This window comes from Mus caroli, chromosome 13 (assembly GCF_900094665.2).
Source record: "Mus caroli chromosome 13, CAROLI_EIJ_v1.1, whole genome shotgun sequence".
In the NCBI taxonomy this organism is placed as follows: Eukaryota; Metazoa; Chordata; class Mammalia; order Rodentia; family Muridae; genus Mus; species Mus caroli.
Window position 1 is genome coordinate 42,159,226 of NC_034582.1, and position 19,503 is coordinate 42,178,728.

Consider the following 19,503-nt stretch of genomic DNA (forward strand, 5'->3'; position numbering starts at 1 on the left):
ACCAAAACCCTACCAAAAACCTCTCAGCACAACTTCAGCTACAAATCTTGAGATGTTGTGTTTTTTAATTTATGCATATGTGCTGCTGTGTACCCGAGTCTTTATGTGCATGTGGGTACAGGTGCCTTTGGCAGTCAGATCACCTAGAACTCCGCTTACAGGCAGTTGTGACCCATCCGATGTGAATGCTAGAAATGGAACTCTGGCCTTCTGCAATAAGTGTGTGTGTGTGTGTGTGTGTGTGTGTAAGTGTGTGTGTATATGTGTATATGTCTATGTGTGTGTGTATTCTAATTTAGAAATTTTTTATTTTATTTTAAAATACTTCTATTATTTTAATTAAGTGTATGTGCAAGTCTGTGTAAGAGTATGTGCATGTGTTTACACACCCAAGGAAGTCATAAGTATCACACTCCACTGGAGCTGTGAGCTGCCTGAAGTTGGTCTTAGAAAAGCAAACTTAGATCATCTGGAAGATCTGAAGCCACTCTGGCCCCTCATGCTTTCAGTTTTCATTTATGTGTATGCATGTATGTCTGTGTGAGCATATGCCATGTATCTGTAGTTGCCCCAGAGGGCCAGAAGAAAACCTCGTATCTCATGGAACAGGAGTGATAGGTGACTGTGAGCTGCCCAACACAGGTGCTAGGAAACAAACTCAGAGCGACTGACAATTGCTCTTAACTGCTGAGCTATCTCTGCACCCTTGGCTACGAATCCTTCAATATTCTCCATCTAGCTGAGCTAGTGAAATAGGTGGGTAGGAAGAGCAATCGGTTTTGGACCATTTTATTAAAGTACACATTAGAATGTAAGTATTTTGAAAGGCCTTTTTACTTTTTGCAACACACTGCACGAAGCTCTGTGGCTACACCCAGCACCCAGGATAAATCTGTGCATACAAGTATTCAAAGCAGAATGCCTGCATAGCTCCTTACCCGCCCTGCTTCTCCTCAGAGTCTTCCAGCTTGAGGGATGTGAATGTCTGTGGTCACTGGTAATGGGTGTAGAGTCTAGGGAGTGTCTATGAGAGTCAGCACACACACACACACACACACACACACACACACACACACACACACACACAAAGCCAACTGCAAAGAGCGAAGCTTCCCTTTCCTCCAAAGCTCCCTACCCATTCCATGTCTTTAAAAAAAAAGCAAGAGAATAGCAAACAGATGCCTTTTTTGAGCCTGACAGCAGCAAAGCTCATCACACCTAAAGGCCAGACTCAGACAGGCCACAAGGAGCCAAAACCTCCACCCTGCTTAAGGAAGCAAAAGGACCAAGGCCTGTAATTCCAACTCTCAAGAAGTGAAGGCAATAGGCCCTGCAGTTCAAGCCAGCCTTGGCTATATAGAGAGAGCTTAAAACTAGCCCAGGCTATGAAAGACACTGTCCAAAAAGTATATAAAGCAGAGTAGAGGCGCCCACTCACACATACACCCTGAGTTCATCTCGTAACAGAAGGCAGTAAAGAGTAGTGGGGATCCCTCCTGATTTTTGGCTGAGATCAGTGTAGAAATATGAGGGATTAGCTACAGAATGGTAGGGCTATAACAAAACCCTCAGAAACAACACAGGCTGGGGTTAGTAGAAGGCATGGATTGCTCTGAGAGGATCTGAGTTTCATTATCAGCACCATGTCCATGGGCTCACAACCACCCATCACTCCAGATCCAGGGCATCTGGTGCCCTCTTCAGGCATCCTCAGGTACATGCATAGAACACCACACATATACATATCATTAACAACAAACAGAAACAACTTATTCTTCTTTTCACAAAAAGGAAGAAGGAAGAAAGGAAGGAAGGAAAGAAAGAAGGAAGAAAACAAAGAAAGAAAAGGGAAAAAGAGAGCTGGGTATGGTGGTCTGAATTTTTAAATCCTAGCACTTAGGAGGCAGAAGCAGAGAGATCTCTGTGAGTTCAAGCCCAGTGTGGTGTGTGTGTGTGTGTGTGTGTGTGTGTGTGTATCTAGATAGACAGAGTAAGTTTCAGACTAGCCAGGGCTACACAATAAGACCTTGGGGGGGAGGGGCTTCAGAGCAAGTTAGATTTTATGCTAACAGCTGTGAGAAAGCTATTTAGTCCACTCTATATATTGTTTCATGTCTTACTGCCCAAAACAGCTGCACACCACACACACACACACACACACGTGCGCGTGCACGCGCAAAAGATGGCATCTTATTAGAAGATTCGAATCAAATAGTTTTCATAATGTCCTGTAGGCACACAGAAAAGACACCTTTCTAGCTGCAGGAGACAGAGTCTCTGTAAGCACCCCAGGCCCCAGCAGGCTGGTTGATAAGAGCCTCAGTGTCTGGAGCTGGTGGCTGTCTTATTTCACTTGACACCTTCAAGCCTCCAGTCAGCTACTGCAGATCAGCGGAGCCTCCCACCAATGGCCTCCCCGGCCTCCCCAAGACTCCTGACACTCTGACAAGACAAGAATTAAAAGGCAGCCCAATTTAAGCTGGTTCATCTGCTGTCAACTTTGTCTGACTCAGTTCTGTATTTAGGGACTGTATGTGGGTAACTTGGAACTTGGAAAACAAGAGCAAAAATGACCTTATAGATAGATGATATAATCCTGTCTACAGTTGTGCCAACAAAGGAACTTAGAGGCAAAAGTGGTCTATTGGTGGCTAAGCTCAAAGTGGCCCGTTGGTCACAGGAGCAGCAGTACTGGGCAGCACTCAGAATTCTCACTTCACCACAGTGCCATCTGACCACTGGCTGCCTCATCCTGGGAACGCCAGAGAAGACGTGAAGCAGGGCACTGGGGACCATGAGTCTGAGCCTGGAAAAGAAAACTGTGTCTCTTTACAAGCCAGCATCTAGCAAGTTCACAGTACCTAGGAGACTCCCTGACTCCTTCTCCCTTCTTCTCCCCAACTCCAGGAAAGACAAACACTGAGGGTTTCAATCAGACACACTGGGCTGGAGAGCCCTTGGGTTGTAAAAACGGGCTTCAAACTTGGCTTGTTAAACTGAGCTAACAGTCTGCAGCAGCGGCTATACATGGGAAGCCAGTGTCAAGTTTATGAGTTAAGAGAAGTGCAATCTAATTAGGCATTTTTGATTTAAGGTAGTTGCTGATGCTATTAATGCTCCTGGACATTCAACTAGCTGAACCTTGGCATGGCTACTCCCCAGACATGAACACCGAGTAAGACAACACCCTCTCTGCCCCTTCCAAATTCTTGACCTACAGAATCCATGGATGTAGCAACATGGCTGTTTCAACCTGCCGGCAAGAGGTGTGTTAAACAGTAGTCACTGAAATGCCTGGGAAGCCTTTTTCAAGGTAAAGTATCCAAGGTACACTCTTTCCACTGCGCTGCTTAGTTTCCTGCCTGCTTGACACATGTTAGAGTCATCTGAGAGGAAGGAAGTCAACTGAGAAAAAAGTTTCCATTAGATCAAGCTGTAGGCAAGCCCGTAGGGCATTTCTTAATTATTGATTGATTGACTGACTGGCTGACTGATTGATTAATATGAGAGGTCTCAGTGCATTGTGGGCAGGCTATCCCTGGGCTGGTGGACCTATCTGTGTTCTACAAGAACAGGCTGAGTAGGTCATGGGGAGCAAGCCAGTCAGTAAGCAGCATCCCTCTGTGGCTTCTGCATCAGCTCCTGCCTCCAGGCTCCTGTGCTGACTGCCTTACATCAGAGTCTCCTGGGAGCCCGTCAGAGGTGCACATCTCTATGTGGACTGGTTCAGAGCACTTCAGTGACTTAATGTCCGTTCACGTTCCCAGGTTAGACAGAAAGGAGATTTGGCAGAAACTGGCTTTTGGGTTGCCTTTTTCGATGTCCTCCCTCATCGGTGGCTCCAAAGAGCATCAACTTTTAACTTCGTGATCATGAAAGAGAACAGCGTGTGGTATTCTGTGTCTAAGATGGTATCTATGTTAGCAAGCTAGGAGGAAATCCCTTCCAATTCTTTTATCATTGTGGGCGTGTGTGTGTCTGTGTGTGTGTGTGTCTGTGTGTCTGTGTGTGTGTGTGTATGTGTGTGTGTGTGTGCATTCCACATGAGTGAACGGGATCAAGGAGACCAGAAGAGCACATCAGATCTACCAGAGCTGGGGTAACCAGCAGCTCTGGGCTGTCATGCTGGAACCCAAACCCAGGTCCTTGGCATGAGCAGTTCGTACTCAACCCAAGCCACCTCTCCAGCCCCCGGGCTTTTCAGTTATGCTAACGACTCTAAGAAGACACCGTTATGTATGTGATCATTAAGAGAGCCAGCAGTGAGCTCTGAAAATACGGAAATGGATATAAAAAGAGTGAAACTCAACAGACTATGTAATATTAAATTTAAAACGGCGAGAGCCATGTAGCATAGCAAAGCACAAATGAAAGAAAAGCTGATCAGAAGCCTGTAACGAAAATATTCACCTTATGCAAGCAAAGGTAATGGCTGAAAGGCTGGTCTGTTACAATTGTTACTTTCCATTTCTTCTATTAAGCTTCTTATAAAGCAAAAGATAGTTGAGTGCTGGGGCGATTCTGTGGGGATACACGGGTTTGCTTTAATCTGAGACACCTCGGTGAGGATAGTTTGGGAAGTATTTCCACTTTATCAATGACTTTGAACAACCAGTCTCAGGGTAACATGCTATCATCCCTGGTTTCAGTCAAATGAAGGGTCTGGGACGGCAGTCTCGGATTCCTGAACCTGGATGCTATTGGAGTAAGTCGGCCACGGAAAGGCCAGTGCTCGAGAGAGGAGAGTTGGTAAGGAGGAGTCAGGTTTATTGAAGAAGGGGGCTCCGTCCATCTTGGAGGGGTTGATGGGACAGACAGGAAGGGCTTGTGTGGGGAGAGAGAGCAGAAGTGGACTACACACTGCACTTTACTTGTGGGGACTTAGGAAGTGGTACTTGACTACTGCAAAAAAGTGGCTTAGGGGGTGGCCTTTGAAATCAGAGCCCCGCCCCTACTGCCTGCCTCTCTCAGCACACATTCCTGCCCTCAGGAACTCAGCCAAGCCTTCCTCGCCACACATGGACTGAGACCTTCAGAAACCGTTACACAACATAAACATTTTCTGACCGAGGTTGTCCCTGCCAGGTATTCTGTTCATAGCAACTGCACAAAAGTGGTGAATGCAAGTGGTTGGACCAGAGACCTCTCGCATCAGCCTGCATCAGCCAGGGTTGACCGCTACTCAAAGGGCAGTATTTGGAAGACTTAGGAATCGGGCTTATTTCAGGCCTGGCAATCTTGCCGGGTTCTGTGAATCTGAAGAAAGAGTTAACTATTAACATTATGACTGTTTAGGTGGGGCCTCTATTTGGAACTTAGAATTGATGGTGTTAGGCCAAAGAGGACAGAAGGATTAAGGAGTTCGGACAACTTCCAAGAAGGGTAAAGGGAGTGATTCTCAAGACTCAAGAGAAAGACCAGTCCCAACCATCTACACGGACCTCCCCACTTCCCTTAATCTTAAATTGACAAATACTAAACCTGCAACGTCTTCCAAATGAAATTTTAGGGAAAGATAAGAAAACCTGATTCTGGCTGTGCTGCTATCTTGTTGCTGGGTGGTGATGGCCATTGAAACCGATTCCAAAGAGGAATTTCTTTTTATGTTTTTCAAGAGTAATTTCCCAAAATGTTTTAGATTGTGCCCTTCTTTTAAAACCCTGTTGATGGATTTCATAGGTCAAACCCACTTGTTTATTTATTTAAAATTATTTTTAAATTAATTTTTTGGGGAAAGGTTCTTGTGTATTCCCAGCAGTGTAGGGGGAGAATGGTCTTAAACTCCTAATCCTCTTGTCTCAACCCCCAGAGCTTGGGCTTACAGGCATGTACCACCACTCCTAGCTAAACCAACTCTTGGTTGTTGAAAACTGTTCGCATACGAACTTCAGCACCGTTTCCTTATTGGCATCTCTGCTGTCAGTTCAGGTTCATCTCCCACACGGCTGAGGTTATAATGTGATCTGAGTGTTTCTGTGTGTCCTGGTGATTTCTCAGCTATTCTGCTCCCTTCACAGAGACTGTTCTGGAAACAGTTTTAAATTCTAAACACATAAACCACATCTCTGCCCTGGCTCCCAGGAAGATCCAGGGAGAAGGCAGCACTGTAAATCTGAGAAACCTTGAAGTCTCTAGGATGCCTACTCTTCAAGTTAACTTAGTTCTGTAAATTTTCCTTAAGATGTGAGTACACGGCACATATACTCTTTCCTGACAGTTGACAGCAATCCTGCACGTCTTCCATTTATCTCTTACAGTGCTGGAAGCTGCTAACAACTGCTTGTGGAACAACACAGCAACAGCCCAGGTGGCATCATTCTCATTTTCTTAGGGATTTTTTAACAGCTCAATAAGCATATACCTCACAATTTCTTAATGAAATTTTTGCCATGGTGATACCAAAAAAAAAAACCACCCACAGTTAAAAGGGGTTTCCTTCCCTAGCATTGTGTCCTAAACACAACTAATGACCTTCTGGAATGGGAGTGAGTGGCAACCATCCGTAGCCGCCGCCATGTTCAGTTCTAGCCTTTCCGGGTATTTCTCTTATTCCCATTTTTCTGGTTGTGATGTAAGTAGAAAGGGAGGCTAGCCAAAGCTTTAAATAATAGATGCTCACACCAGCAGAGAAAACTTACCAATGCTTCCTGGGGGGTGGGGGGAGGGAGAGAACGGACAGACAGACGTAATTAGCATCCTCAGACAGAAATTCCACAACAAACAGTCAAGGTGCAATTTTTCAAAATAGCCCAAAACAGGTTATCTCAGAAATTATGTAATTGCAGAAAAGAAGAAAAATGAACCTTAAGTTTTGGGAGACAAGTGGAAGAATTTCCCAGAAGGCAGTGTGCTACCCTCAGCTCTCTGAAGGCAGGAGGGGCCTGAGTTCAAGGCCAACTGGGCTCCAGGGTGAGTTCCAAGCCAGCCTGGGTAACACAGCAAGAACATCTCAAAAATCAAAACAAACAAAGAGTGCGGGACTGGTCCAGGAGAAGCAGTGTAAAAGTCAAAACATAAAAACCAGCGTCTAGAATCCTAATAAACCTGGGTTTGGTTTGGTTTCCAAACTAGATGTTTGTGGCTCGCTGGGGAGCTGTGGGGAGGAGCTCAGATAGCCCCAGCCACCATTTATAAATGAACTAGAGTGTGGGCTCACCCACAATAAAACCGGGTGGGGAGCCAGACTGGGGATCGAACCCAACTTGTGGCTTCACAGATGCTAAGCAAGTGTTTCTCCCTTGCCACTGTTCAGGTTATTTTCGAGGCAGAGTTCTCAGGTTAGACCAGGCAGGCAAGGGAACACACTCCAGTCCACAGCAGCCCCAAAGGCAAGGTGATCCTCTCCTTTGGCCTCCTAGGTGCTGGGATCACAGTTTCAAACCACCACACCCAGTTCCCCCCAAATAATTTTAAAATCTCATATACCATATAACTGCTTTTTGTCTTTTTAAAAATGAGATTTCAATGAACCTTTAACTTAAAACAAGTTAGAAATGTTTGACAGCTGGTGAGACTATCCCATTGCTGTGCTCCTTCAAACTCCAGTATCAGGCAAGAAGAATACGCCCTCCTGCTGCTAGCAAAACCGAAATTTATCTTACGCTCACGTAACCACCTTGGCAATAAAGCCAGAGAGGAAGGTAGTAGCACAAAAGTGACCAGAACCCAGGTCTTCAAAATGATTTTGCAACGTGGGAGGGAGGCTGGCTCTTAGAGAATCTGCCTTGCTAATGTTGAATGACTGTCAGTAATACTTAAACATCTCTCGAGCGGAGAAACCACTCTAGAGACATCCATCGTATGATGTGTGAACTGGAAGACACACCGCAGTTCCCACTTGACCTCCCTGCCGATGTTTACCACGGTCCACTGTGTGTGCAGTATAGAAAAAAACAGGTAGAAAATGAACAACTTTGATGACGCCTTACTAAGGCCTATGTTTTACTCAGTTTGACTTTGTTGTTGTTGCTGCTGTTGTTTCTCAAGACAGGGTTCCTCTGGGTAACAGCCCTGGCTGTCCTGGAACTTGCCCTGTAGACTAAGCTGGCCTCAAACTGGAAGAGACTGTCCTGCCTCTGCCTCCCAGGTAATCGGACTAAAGGCCTGTGCTACCATGCCCAGCTTTCTTTTCTTTTTTTCTTTTTTGTCAGAACCACACTACATAAATCAGGCTAGACACAAGCTCTCAAAGATCTCCCACTTTCCGAGGTCTGGGATTCCAGGCCTTTACCTTCTTGGCTGAGAATAGATACAAACTTCACTATGATGCTTAATTCCCAATTTACTGACAAAATTATAACAATATCTCCTAAGGAACGTAATTTGGGGGGGGGGTTCGAGACAGGGTTTCTTTGTACAGCCCTGGCTGTCCTGGAACTCACTCTGTAGACCAGGCTGGCCTCGAACTCAGAAATCCACCTGCCTCTGCCTCCCGAGTGCTGGGATTAAAGGCGTGTGCCACTACCACCAGGCAGGACCTGTATCTTGAAAGACTGCTCTTATCATCCAGGGTAAATGTAAAGAAACAAATGTGTCTTCCTATATTGATATTAAAAGATATCAAGGGCTGGTGAGATGGCTCAGTGGGTAAGAGAACCCGACTGCTCTTCCAAAGGTCCAGAGTTCAAATCCCAGCAACCACATGGTGGCTCACAACCATCCGTAATGAGATCTGACGCCCTCTTCTGGTCTGTCTGAAGACAGCTACACTGTACTTACATATAATAATTAATAAATAAATAAATCTTAAAAAGATATCAAAGCAAGATATAAGCTTCTCTGTGTATGTACAGTTATGTTCATATACTTTCAGAAAAACGAGTCATAAATAAATGGGAAAAGAGAGAGACAGGGTGGTACAGGCCTGTAATCCAGCACTTGGAAGACAAAGGCAAGAGGGTCGAGGGTTCATGGACAGCCGCTACTACTAGCATGTTCAAGGCTAGTGTGAGCTTGGTGAGACCTTGTCTCATAAAATGCAAATGAGTGAAACAAAATCAGGAAGGAAAGAGAACAGGAAGGGGAGGGATGCTGCCAGCAGGGGTGAGAAGACAACTCTGCATGGCATACAGCACGACACACCCCACACATATGGCAGACGGGATTCTCATTCAATCTGAGCCCAAGGTAAACTGCTGCGTCAGCATGTCCCACTCCTCATCGCACATTCCACCACAGAGAACTGCCCGGAAGTGATCTGTGGCTGCAATGTTTCCACCTCCCTTAATAAAGGACTTTGACCTCACCCTTGCAAAGTGAGCCTATATATGAGCAGCCCGATGCCAGCCAGCTGCCTCTGCACCTGCACCGTGGGTGGCAGCTATAGCTCCTTGTGTTCTCGTCAGCTGTTATGCGCCAGGCGCTGTATGGGGCCTCGGGCACAAGGGGAATCAACACAAGGTACCTGGCTTCATTCAGGGAGTGCACAGTCTCTAGCAAGACAGAAGTGGGAGATTTACAAATGATACAGTGTACACAAAGGCCAAGCACACAACTCTGCAATTACCACAGTGCGCTGAAAATAATTTTCCTCTTCCTTCCCACAGCTCTCCAAGGCGAGGGCCTCTGGCATAACTGCCGATTTGCAGTTGTCTTCGGTTCCCTTGGTCAAGCCTGGGACCGACAGGAATTCTTGTGTGCGCCCAATAGCAATGCTACAGCGTTTTACAAGGAACAAATCATGTAGGTCTTAGCATTGTAGACTGACAGGCCAAACGCGGATCGGCTATGAACCTGGACCTATGCAGCGTTCTAGTGCTGGGATTTCAGCATCAAGACTAAAATCTTGAGTCTGAAAAGTCGTCTGGTCTTTCAGTCTTCACTAACGCTGTCCCATAAAAGAAGGTATGAAAGCAAAGCCTGTTTCTTTTCCTAGAAGTCGATGGATTTACTCTGCCTTGTTCTTACTGGTAACACTGAAGACTTTGACCCAGTAACTCTGAGCATCTCTGAATGCGTGGGCAATCTTTTGCAACCTCAGAAAAACACTACTTCCCAATCTGACAAGTTGCCGGTATTTATTTAAGGACCTCTCACTTTTCAGACCTAAGAATTCCCAGAAGATTTCATTACGGTCTCAGTATTCTACACACTCACCCTTGCCCTGCTCCAAGCTCTATCCAAAAAAACACGGACGACACAAATGAATTGCAAATATACCATAAAGCACAGCTGTGATTACCAAGCCACAGCCCAAGGGAGGAATTGTTTCTATTTTTAAATGCACTGTTGCTTTAAGGGGAAGTTCCGTGAAGAAATATGAAACCAGGCTACAGAGTGGACATCAAAATGTACTTGGTGTCTTCCTTCTGGCAAAGACGGTCGTCCTAACCTGAACGGAGCACCCTTGTGTTGATTCCTCTCCGGTCTGGAAACCGAACAGCCAGTGAATACACAGCCAGACCCAGAGAGGGCCCGTCAATCACACGAAGAAGAGTTCCATCTGTCAGCCCACAACCAGAGAGCACCCCACAGTTCAATCCTATTCTTCCAGCTCTGGATAGGGGTCTACCCAAGTCAGCATGCCAATGGATAAATGTCCAGGTCACACTCCACGGATCCTCACTTAAAATGATCTAACACAGCGGCCCAAGGAATGACCAAGTGATATTTTAGTGTTTACCACCGACTATCCAGAGTTACCAATTCTCTTCAAATCCCACCAAACTAAAGCTTTTCCTATAGACAAATGGCAAGGTTTTACCTCACTCGGCAGCAGGTAACAGTGGCATTCCCTAAGGTTTAAGAATGACAAGGAGAGCAGATGCCAGTGGTTGGGAGCACATGCCCACCCTGCCTACCGGTCTGGGCTCCATACCCTGGAGCTCAGAATGAATGAATGAGTGGATGAATGGATGAATGAATGGACACACCCACTCACATACATATACACAAACAAACACATACATGGTTAAAAGTATTAAAAGAACGGGGTGGGGGGGGGGCGGGGGAAGCAATACCAAGCCAGGGAAACTGAAGCCTTGGCTTCCTAAGAGAAGCTAAAATAGTCTACCTGTTCCCCCCAGGCTGCCTTGGCGAACCAGAGCCAAAGAGAGAGTCTTCTGAAACAATATGACAAGATCAAGTTTTGAAAGACAAATAAAATAGCGATATGGCATAGGCACTTAATTAATCTGTAGTTTATTCAACAAATTTACTAATGCCCACCATAAAATATACCATCTGTACTATTATCCATATGCCTAAATATACTGTAAAATATTTTAACATGTCCAAAAATACTGTCCAAGGATACATCCATTATTGTATGTACAGATCCATACACATAAGAATCTGCTATAGTGACTCTAAGCCACTACAAGAATCTGCGAGGAAATGCAGAATGTTTGCGAAGTCAATGGAACACTCTGGGCTCAATACAAAAAGGAAAGAATTCCCCATTCTTATCCCTCATAACAATCTGACCCCCAAAATTAGCAAGGCTGGGCTGCAGTGGGGCGTGATTATAGAAGGAAGCAGCTGCCTCGCTTAGCAATAAAGTAACAAACCCTACTCACAATCGGTTTTCAGGGAAACTTTAAAGAGCAAAATCCACTCATTATGGAACTCATCAGCCAACAGGTGACTTTCAGGGACAAACTCGTACTCATTTCCAAGCCGAATCGGAATCCCGGTTTTCTTTTCTATTTTTATAAGCTCCTACAATGCCAATACCGAATGAATACCAACCAATTTCTTCTCAGGGGCTTACCATAAAAATGCCAAATATTCACATTATTTTAGGGCATTTTCCCATACCATTGCATGGAACACAGTAGAATTAATAAGGATCCCACAGTCACGACTTTTCAAATGCAAATGCCTTGCCATTTAGAAAATGCAGCCCCTTTTAACATTCCCCCATCCCAGTGTCTAAACAGCTCCGGATCAGGACTCTGTCTGTTTCCTCGAAAATCAAAATTCCCGAATTACTTTCAGACACCATCTCAACTCACCACCTCCAACAACCTACATACAGATTTTAAATGACCCTAGCCTTGTACTTGGGTATTTGATTTCTAGGCTCCCAGCCCCCAATTCATATACAACAAACCTAAGCAGTTCTGCGAAAAGGAGCAAACAACGTAAGAATCGCTGGAGCTGAACTCCTATCAATAAGGCCTTGGGTTGGTCATTTGCACGCTTCAGATATCGTCTTTCCTAGGTGTAAGATGTGGCCTGGGCTACTACACATCTCCATCCGGTCCCTTCACGTTCTAGGAGCCTGGAAGTCAGAGTGCTGATTCTGGCCAGGGTTCCCTGCCTGGGAGACATCGCTCTGGATGAGAGGGGACATGAAGTGATGGGCACAGAGAGGGGAGGGGACCCTGCACTTGCAACCGCTTTCCACATGAGCGTGGGACAAACTTGAAGCCACCCTTGCTAACAATGGGAGAGCGCATTCGGTTTTTCCGGGCTCAAACTTGGCAGGAGCTGCCGGGATGGGATTTACCTTTCTCCCTGCTTGGTGTTGGAAGGAGGAGGGTGCAGGACCGTCTGGTTCCCTTCCATCTCCACCACGCACTTGGTGTTCAGTTCCAGCTCTGAAAGCACAGGGGCAGGGTGATGTTGCAAAGTGGAGCATCCGCGGCCGCAGCCGGCGCGCGTGGCTCAGTCCAGGCAGGCAGGGAGACGGCGCCCCGGGCACATAGTGGCCGCGGCCAGAGCCTGGGCGCCGCCTCCACCCGGGGCCACGCCGGGCCACACCGGTGTCCCCGATCCCCGGCCGCCCTGCAGTTTGCAAAGTTGCCCCCCGCCCTCGGCCGGAGCAGAAATGCAAAAGGAGCTGGGGAAAGCGGCTTACCTCTTCGGTTCATGGGCCGGACCCGGACGGCAACTTTTACCTTCGTATCCGACATGTTGGCGGCGCGCTGCTCCGCCCGACGCGGCCCCTTCAAGCGCCGCGCCGCCGCCGCCGCCGCAGCCGCAGCCGCGCGCCCCCCGAGCGCGGCCGCCGCCGCTCCGCCGAGAGCTCCGAGACGCAGCGCCGAGGCGCGCGGGCCATCCCGGGGGAGCGCGACGCGGGGCACGGCCGGGCCCGGGGAGGGGCGGGCGCGGGGCGGGGCGCGGTAGCGGGAGGAGGCCGCGGGCCCAGGCGCCGCTCTAGCCGCTCGGGCCGGGCGGAGCGCGCAGCACCGCGGCCCCTCGCCGGGGGCCGGGCAGCGTCGCCATCTTCCGCTCCGGGGGCTGCGCCCGGGCTGTAAGGCCGCTGCAGACCGGGAAGGGGCGCTTTACAAAGGCGAGCGCCTCCGGCCTCAGGGCAGCCGGGACACGGGAAGGGACGCTCTGCAAAGGCGTTCGGGCTCCGGGCTGCTGGGCCTGGAGAAGGAGCCCTTGGCTTTCCCTGCTCCTGAGCCTGCGGGGGACGTCACAGACACCTCCTGGAGCTTGAGTCACCTTCAGGGGCCGCTGTCACCCTCACAGCCGGGGCCCTGGGGCGGTCTGAGGGGCATTGGAGAGGGTGCCGGGTGCGCAGGCCTAATCCACGCCATCCTTCCGCCTCCACTGACATCCATAGCGCACCGCCCCTCGGCGCCCCACACCGAGCTTTGCCGCGGTGTTGGAAGCTCTTTGTGGGGGAACCGAGGCTAGACATGAATTTGCAATGGACCACCAAAACCGTGTGTTTGTAAATACGGCGCTCATTTTCTTTCCCTTGCGCCCTTGTAATGGGAGGGATCTAGATGGCCGGGAGGGTTCATTAACTCTTACGTAAGAAAGGCACAGCGGCGAGATCCGCGCTTCTACCAAAGCCAGACCTCCCAGCCTGGGCGGAACCGAGGGAAGCGGATTTGCTCTGTTTGGTTCAACAAGTGCTTGAGGGCGGCGCTTCCGTGGTGCCAAGGCGCTTTTGAAAAGTGCTCCAAGTCTTAACAGTTTGGATCCGGTGGGGAATCTCACTATGGCATGAAGGTCCAAATTCACTCATTCATGAACTGCTTTATGGGGAGTTTTATGGGGTGCTTACTGCGTGCCGTACTGTAGAGACCACACACAAGCAGGAACGACTTGGCTGGCTCTGGTCTCCAGAAGCCACACTGAGGGCGGAGAGATACTTATTATGGTAAACCACGTGTGGCAGGTGATCTAAATAGGAGGGATTCGGTCTGTCACCAATTGGTGCCCCGTGATGCGACTGACTTGCACATGCGGTCTACCGCTGTACCACTGAGTCACACCTCCAGCTCCCAGGAAGCCTGACTTGAAGCAGTGCTTCCTCTGTTGTTCCTTATTCTCTCACCTTGATTCTGGCGACCAACGAACTCAGGTCACCTCGGAGGGTCATACAGCAGTCTGCCTCCTGGGTTCCTGGTGCTACCCGCCTTCTCTGTCCCTCCATTCCGCTCTTCAAATCTCCCCCCCCCTCTCTCTCTCTCACACACACACACACACACACACACACACAGGAGACACGACAGACAGTTTTGTAGGCTCTTGGCTAGAGGCCCCGAGCTATTTCTTCCACAGGATTCACAGGCCCCTGAGGCTCGATTCTCACCTTTGGATTACTGAGACATCCTCTTACTAAATTCCCTAGCTTTACTTCCTATATATACTCTTTCCTGTATCCAGCAGCCAGGAAATTAAAATTCTATTCTTTGATTATGTATGTTCTTGTACTTTTTTTAAATCCCTCTGGCTGGCTCTATTGAATATTACCTCTTATTTTCAAAATTTGTCTGCTTCTTCCAGAGCTCTTTAATAAGCAAGGTGTCTTCGCTATGCTAAATTGTTGTTCTGGCACTTTCCAACAGTTGCGATTTTAGAATGTTGGGTATTTTAAAAAGATGCATCCAGGGCTGGAGAGATGGCTCAGCGGTTAAGAGCAATGGCCGCCGCTCTTACAGAAGACCTGGGTTCAATTTCCAGCACCTACATGCCAGGCATCTCACGGAACCAGTTCATAATCGTCTGTAACTCCTGGTCCTAAAGATTCTATATCCTCTACTGGCCTCCAAAGGCACTGTACACACACATGATGCTCAGACATACGCACAGGCAAAAATACCCTTACACATAAAAATAAAATCATGTGTGTGTGTGTGTGTGTATCCAAGAGATCCAAGAGGCTGAAAGTCAGTAGTCAGTTCAGGGGTTAGGGATATTTGCTGCTCTTTCAGGAATACCAGCACCCAGCTGCTCTCAACCATCTGTAACTCCAGTTCTAGGGGATCCTATACCCTCTTCTGGCCTCCTCAGGCTCACAGACATACATACATTCACACAAACACCCATATGCCTAAAGTGAAAATAAATCCTTAAAATATACATTGAAGCCCTATTCCCCCAGAGCCTGTGGGTACAACTTCAATTAAAATAATGTCTTTGCAGAAATAAGATACAGTCATACTGGGTTAGAATTCATTCTTAATCCAATGACTAGTGCCACTGTGAAAGGGGGGGTGTGTCCAGACACACACATATGCAGGAAGGAAGCCAGGGAGAGAGAAGGCAAGACTAGACAGATGCAGCCAGAAGCAGGGGACTGCTAGGAGCTACCAGAAGCTAGAAGAGGCAAGAAGGAATTCTTCCCTGGAGTCTCCAGGAGAAATGTGGTTTTGCTAGCACCTTGAGTTTGGAAGTCTGGGCCCTAGGTCTGGGGAACAAATATATTTCTGATTGTTTTATATCACCGTGTTCATAGTATTATACAGTGATAATTTTAAGAAACAAGGGTGAGAAGCCAGACATGATAGAACACACTTATAATCCCAGAACTCCAGACACTAAGGCAGGAGGATCACCGAGAGTTCTAAGGCAACCTAAGCTGCAGAAGGAGAACCCCGATCTCAAAAAAAAGAAGCGAGAGAGACTCCTCCTTACCCATGTCTGTGTTCTTTCTCATTCTGTACTAGGTCATGGAAGTCTTTAGCGACACTGGGAATTGAGCCCAGAACTTTAAGCCTAGCCCCATCATCAATGCCTCTAGTTCTTGAGAACTTGTCTATCTGTTCTAAATGAAGTCAGTGACGATTTGGAGTTTCAAACCAGGTACTAACATGAGGGGGAGCGTCTCTTTAAGTAATTCATTTGCAGTCTTCTCTCCATTGAGAGGACCGTTGTAGGCTTCCAGATGAGAGGCCACAATGGCCTGAAGAAAGTCAACAGTATTGCAAATGGAGCAGAAGAAACAAATTGGAGGCAGGGTGCTTACTGTGGCGATGAGAGTGGAGTGATTTAGCAAGCCACAGGATGTGAGGCATGAAGCAAGCAGAGGAGTGCACAATTAGGAAAGACCCTAAGTGGATAAGGAGAGGTCTTAAGGTGGGAGGGGTGTGGTTTAAGTGTGGCTGGTTAAACAGTTCCACTGTAAATGGCCCTTCCTACTCTCCAGCCTTCTGGGACCTGAAGAGCCTCATCTACTTCTTACCCCGTTGAAGAGTTTACTAAATACGTGCTTTTCAGAACCAGTTTATCTTCACTTATACCTGCTCCAGAGCTCCCAGGGACTAAGCCACCAGCCAAGGAGTACACTGCATATGTAGCAGAGGATGGCCTTGTCAGGCATCAATGGGAGGAGAGGTCCTTGGTCCTATGAAGGCTCAATAGATGTCCCACAGTGTAGGGGAATAGAGGGCAGGGAGGTGGGAGAGAATGGGTAGTTGGAGGAATAACCTCATAGAAGCGCTGAGGTGGGGTGGGATAGGGGGGTTCTGGGAAGAAGGGGAACAGGGTAAGGGGATAACACTCGAAATGTGAATAAATTTTAAAAAATAAATTAATTTTAAAAAAAAGAAGAAGTATGTCTGGGGAGCTGGGAAGTGGCTCAGTGGTTAAGAGCATTTACTGCTCATACAAAGGACCTAGGTTTGATGTCTAACAGCCATGTGATGACTCACAGACATCTGTAAGTCCAGTTCCAGGGGATTTGATATTCTTTTCTTAACTCTGCAAGAACTGGGCATGCATGTGGTACACCTATATGCATACAGACAAAATACTTATACACATAAACTACATATATACTAGATTCTAAAATTTAATATATTTATTTATTAATATATGTATATTATTATGTGTGCATGCATTCCACATCAGTGAAGGGGGTTAAGGAGGCCAGGATAACACATCAGATCCCTTGGAACTGGTGTTACCAGCAGCTCTGGCAGCTCTGGGCTGTCATGCTGCAGCTGGAAACCAAATATATATATATCCTACTGCCAAGCCTGAAAACCTAGGTACTATCTCCAGGACCTACATGGTGGAATGAGAAAACTGATTCCTCTATCACATGTGCCTATATGCACACACAAAACACACGGAAATAAACATAATAAAAATAATTATGGCTTTTAAGAGTTTCAGTGTGTCTTTGAAAACCTTCCTCACCTCTTCTTTCGTACCCCCCAAAGTTGCCCTGCATCTTCCACTTGAGTCTCCAGTTCCAAGCATACCGCTGTCAGGTGACTCGTTTGAAAGTTTGAAAGTTCCGTCCTCAGAGAAGGCCTCTGTGAGGAACCACATTTCTCCCTCAAGAACTCTCAACTGGTGTTCTCAGTGCTGTTCTTCACAGCTCTACACTTCCAGCCTGCCTCCTCATAGGACACATCCTTCAGGTATCTGCAGGTTCAGGTTCCTCTGCAGACCTCTGGGAATCAGCACGTGCTGTTGTTACATAACAGCTCTGTTGCTCCCCCAACCCCCCACCCCCACCCCCACCCCACTCTACCCAAACTTTAGCAACTCTAAATGACAGTCACCGCAGCCCTCCCAGTTCCAGAGAGTAGTGAGGAGGTCCGCCTCTAGTTTTATCATCAGTGCTTACAGAGGGAGCTGGAACAGCTGGGGGAGGGGCGATGGAGCTGAACAACTGCCTCTCACCTCGCTTTCCCTCTATGGCCTCTCTGCACCGGTAGGTATAGAGTTTAGATCTTGAATAGCTTCTGAACCCCAGTTGAAGGCTTGGTCCCCCTGCTGGTGGCAAGATTGGGACCTGATGAAAATTTTAAGTGTAGGAGACTAACAGAAAGAAGTCAGGGCACCCTAGGTGTGATTACATTAGAATGCAAGCCTCCATCTTCCTTTCTTTTGGCTTTGTGACCACCGCCAGCTTTGCTCTGCCACACAATCTCTGCCACGATGGTTACCTCACCATAGACTCAGAATCAATGAAGCCAGCAAACCTCTAACGCCCTAAGTCTTCCTTATTGGTTGTTTATCTCAGATGTTCTGTCCACGGTGACCGAAGGCTAACCACACGGTAGGCAGTGTTCCAAGAGTAAGTAAGTGTTTGAAGCACCAGTAGAATCTCTCCCATCTTTTCTGACCCAACTGCAGAAATCCTACGGCTGTCATCACAGGGCCACCTAGATTCAAGCAGAGGACCAAAGCTCCTTATCTCCATGAGGAAGTGTGGAAAGTTATACTTGAAGAAGGACACATATTCGTCACAGTCAGTTGGCTTTTGTTGTTTTGTTTTTGGAAAATGTCATGTCATATGATATACCTTTCCACTGTCCCAGCCATTCTCCCTGGACAGCTCCCTACCAGAAAAAACGGCTTTGGAAGGAGTGGCTTGCCTCACTTGCTAACAAGGAGCCTGAAACAACCTAATCTTCCATTGGCTCATGAATAACTAGTGGGGAATCCAGACTCCCACCACACATGAAGTATGAGATTCCATTTTGAGAACTGCTGCTCCTCCCTCCCCAACATTGCCCACCTCTCGGCTCCTCCTACAGCTATGCTTGCGCTGTGTGACCCTACTTTCCCCCTCTGCCCCTACCTGCTCAGTACAGTAATTCCTGCCACATACTGAGCCTGTCAGACTCTTCCTTCTGGGAATCTGGCCTGAAATTCCAGGGGTGGTGAGGGAGGGTGGAGCTCTTGCATGCAGAATGTCAGGTATGAACTTGGAAACCTCCCTTTCTGGGCCAGCAAATCTGGAGGAGCTCTTCGGTTCCCTCATTTAAAATCATAAGATAGAGAGATAGTGGTAGTGAAAGTATCTCCTGTATAGGGCCGTGGGGATAAGATCTGTTGAGACCTGTGATGTTCTCATCACCGACTGTGAAGAGCTGGTCCCTCCTGAAAGTCATCCTGAGAGCCACGGAGTAGCTGGGCTGTCATTCTCCCTGGCAGGCCACAAAAACTGCCCTGAAAGAGGGCTGCAGAACAGTTGCCCAGGGACATTTAGAGAAAAGAGGGTTCTCTGGACTTTTGCAAACCTTGCAGCCTTCAAATCCCGAGGTTGCAAAGCTTCCTCAGCGTGGTTGTACTAAAGCACACCTCGTGCATGAGGAGCCGCACTTTCGGCTGTGTCGGTGAGGGCATTTCCAAAGAGGATTAACTTAATTGCGAGCAGCGCCCTCCCAAGGTCTGCCGACCCAAACCAGATGCAACAGGGAAACGGAGAAGGCTGGATGACACAGGTACTTGGCACTCACCATTTTCTGCTTCCCGAGTGAGAGCTGACACACGTGACCCCACTTTCCAGCTACTGGGCCTCCCATGTCACTGTGGACTCTATCCCCTCAAACAGTGAGCCAAAATAAACCTGCACGC

At 47.7% G+C, this 19,503-nt stretch overlaps 1 protein-coding gene across 3 annotated transcripts in view; it reads right to left on the reverse strand.

Annotated features, from left to right (window-relative positions):
• Nucleotides 1-13,013, reverse strand: part of Kif13a (kinesin family member 13A) — a 181,939-nt gene extending 168,926 nt beyond the window's left edge. For all 3 annotated transcript variants that reach the window (XM_029468210.1, XM_021179807.2, XM_029468211.1), the window contains exons 1-2: nucleotides 12,803-13,013; nucleotides 12,452-12,542 (exon numbers count right to left, since the gene is read on the reverse strand). In XM_029468210.1, the coding sequence (XP_029324070.1) occupies nucleotides 12,452-12,542; nucleotides 12,803-12,857 (146 nt within the window). In that variant the 5' untranslated portion in view covers nucleotides 12,858-13,013. The remainder of the gene's footprint in view (nucleotides 1-12,451; nucleotides 12,543-12,802) is intronic.
• Between the last annotated feature and the right edge of the window lie 6,490 nt (nucleotides 13,014-19,503).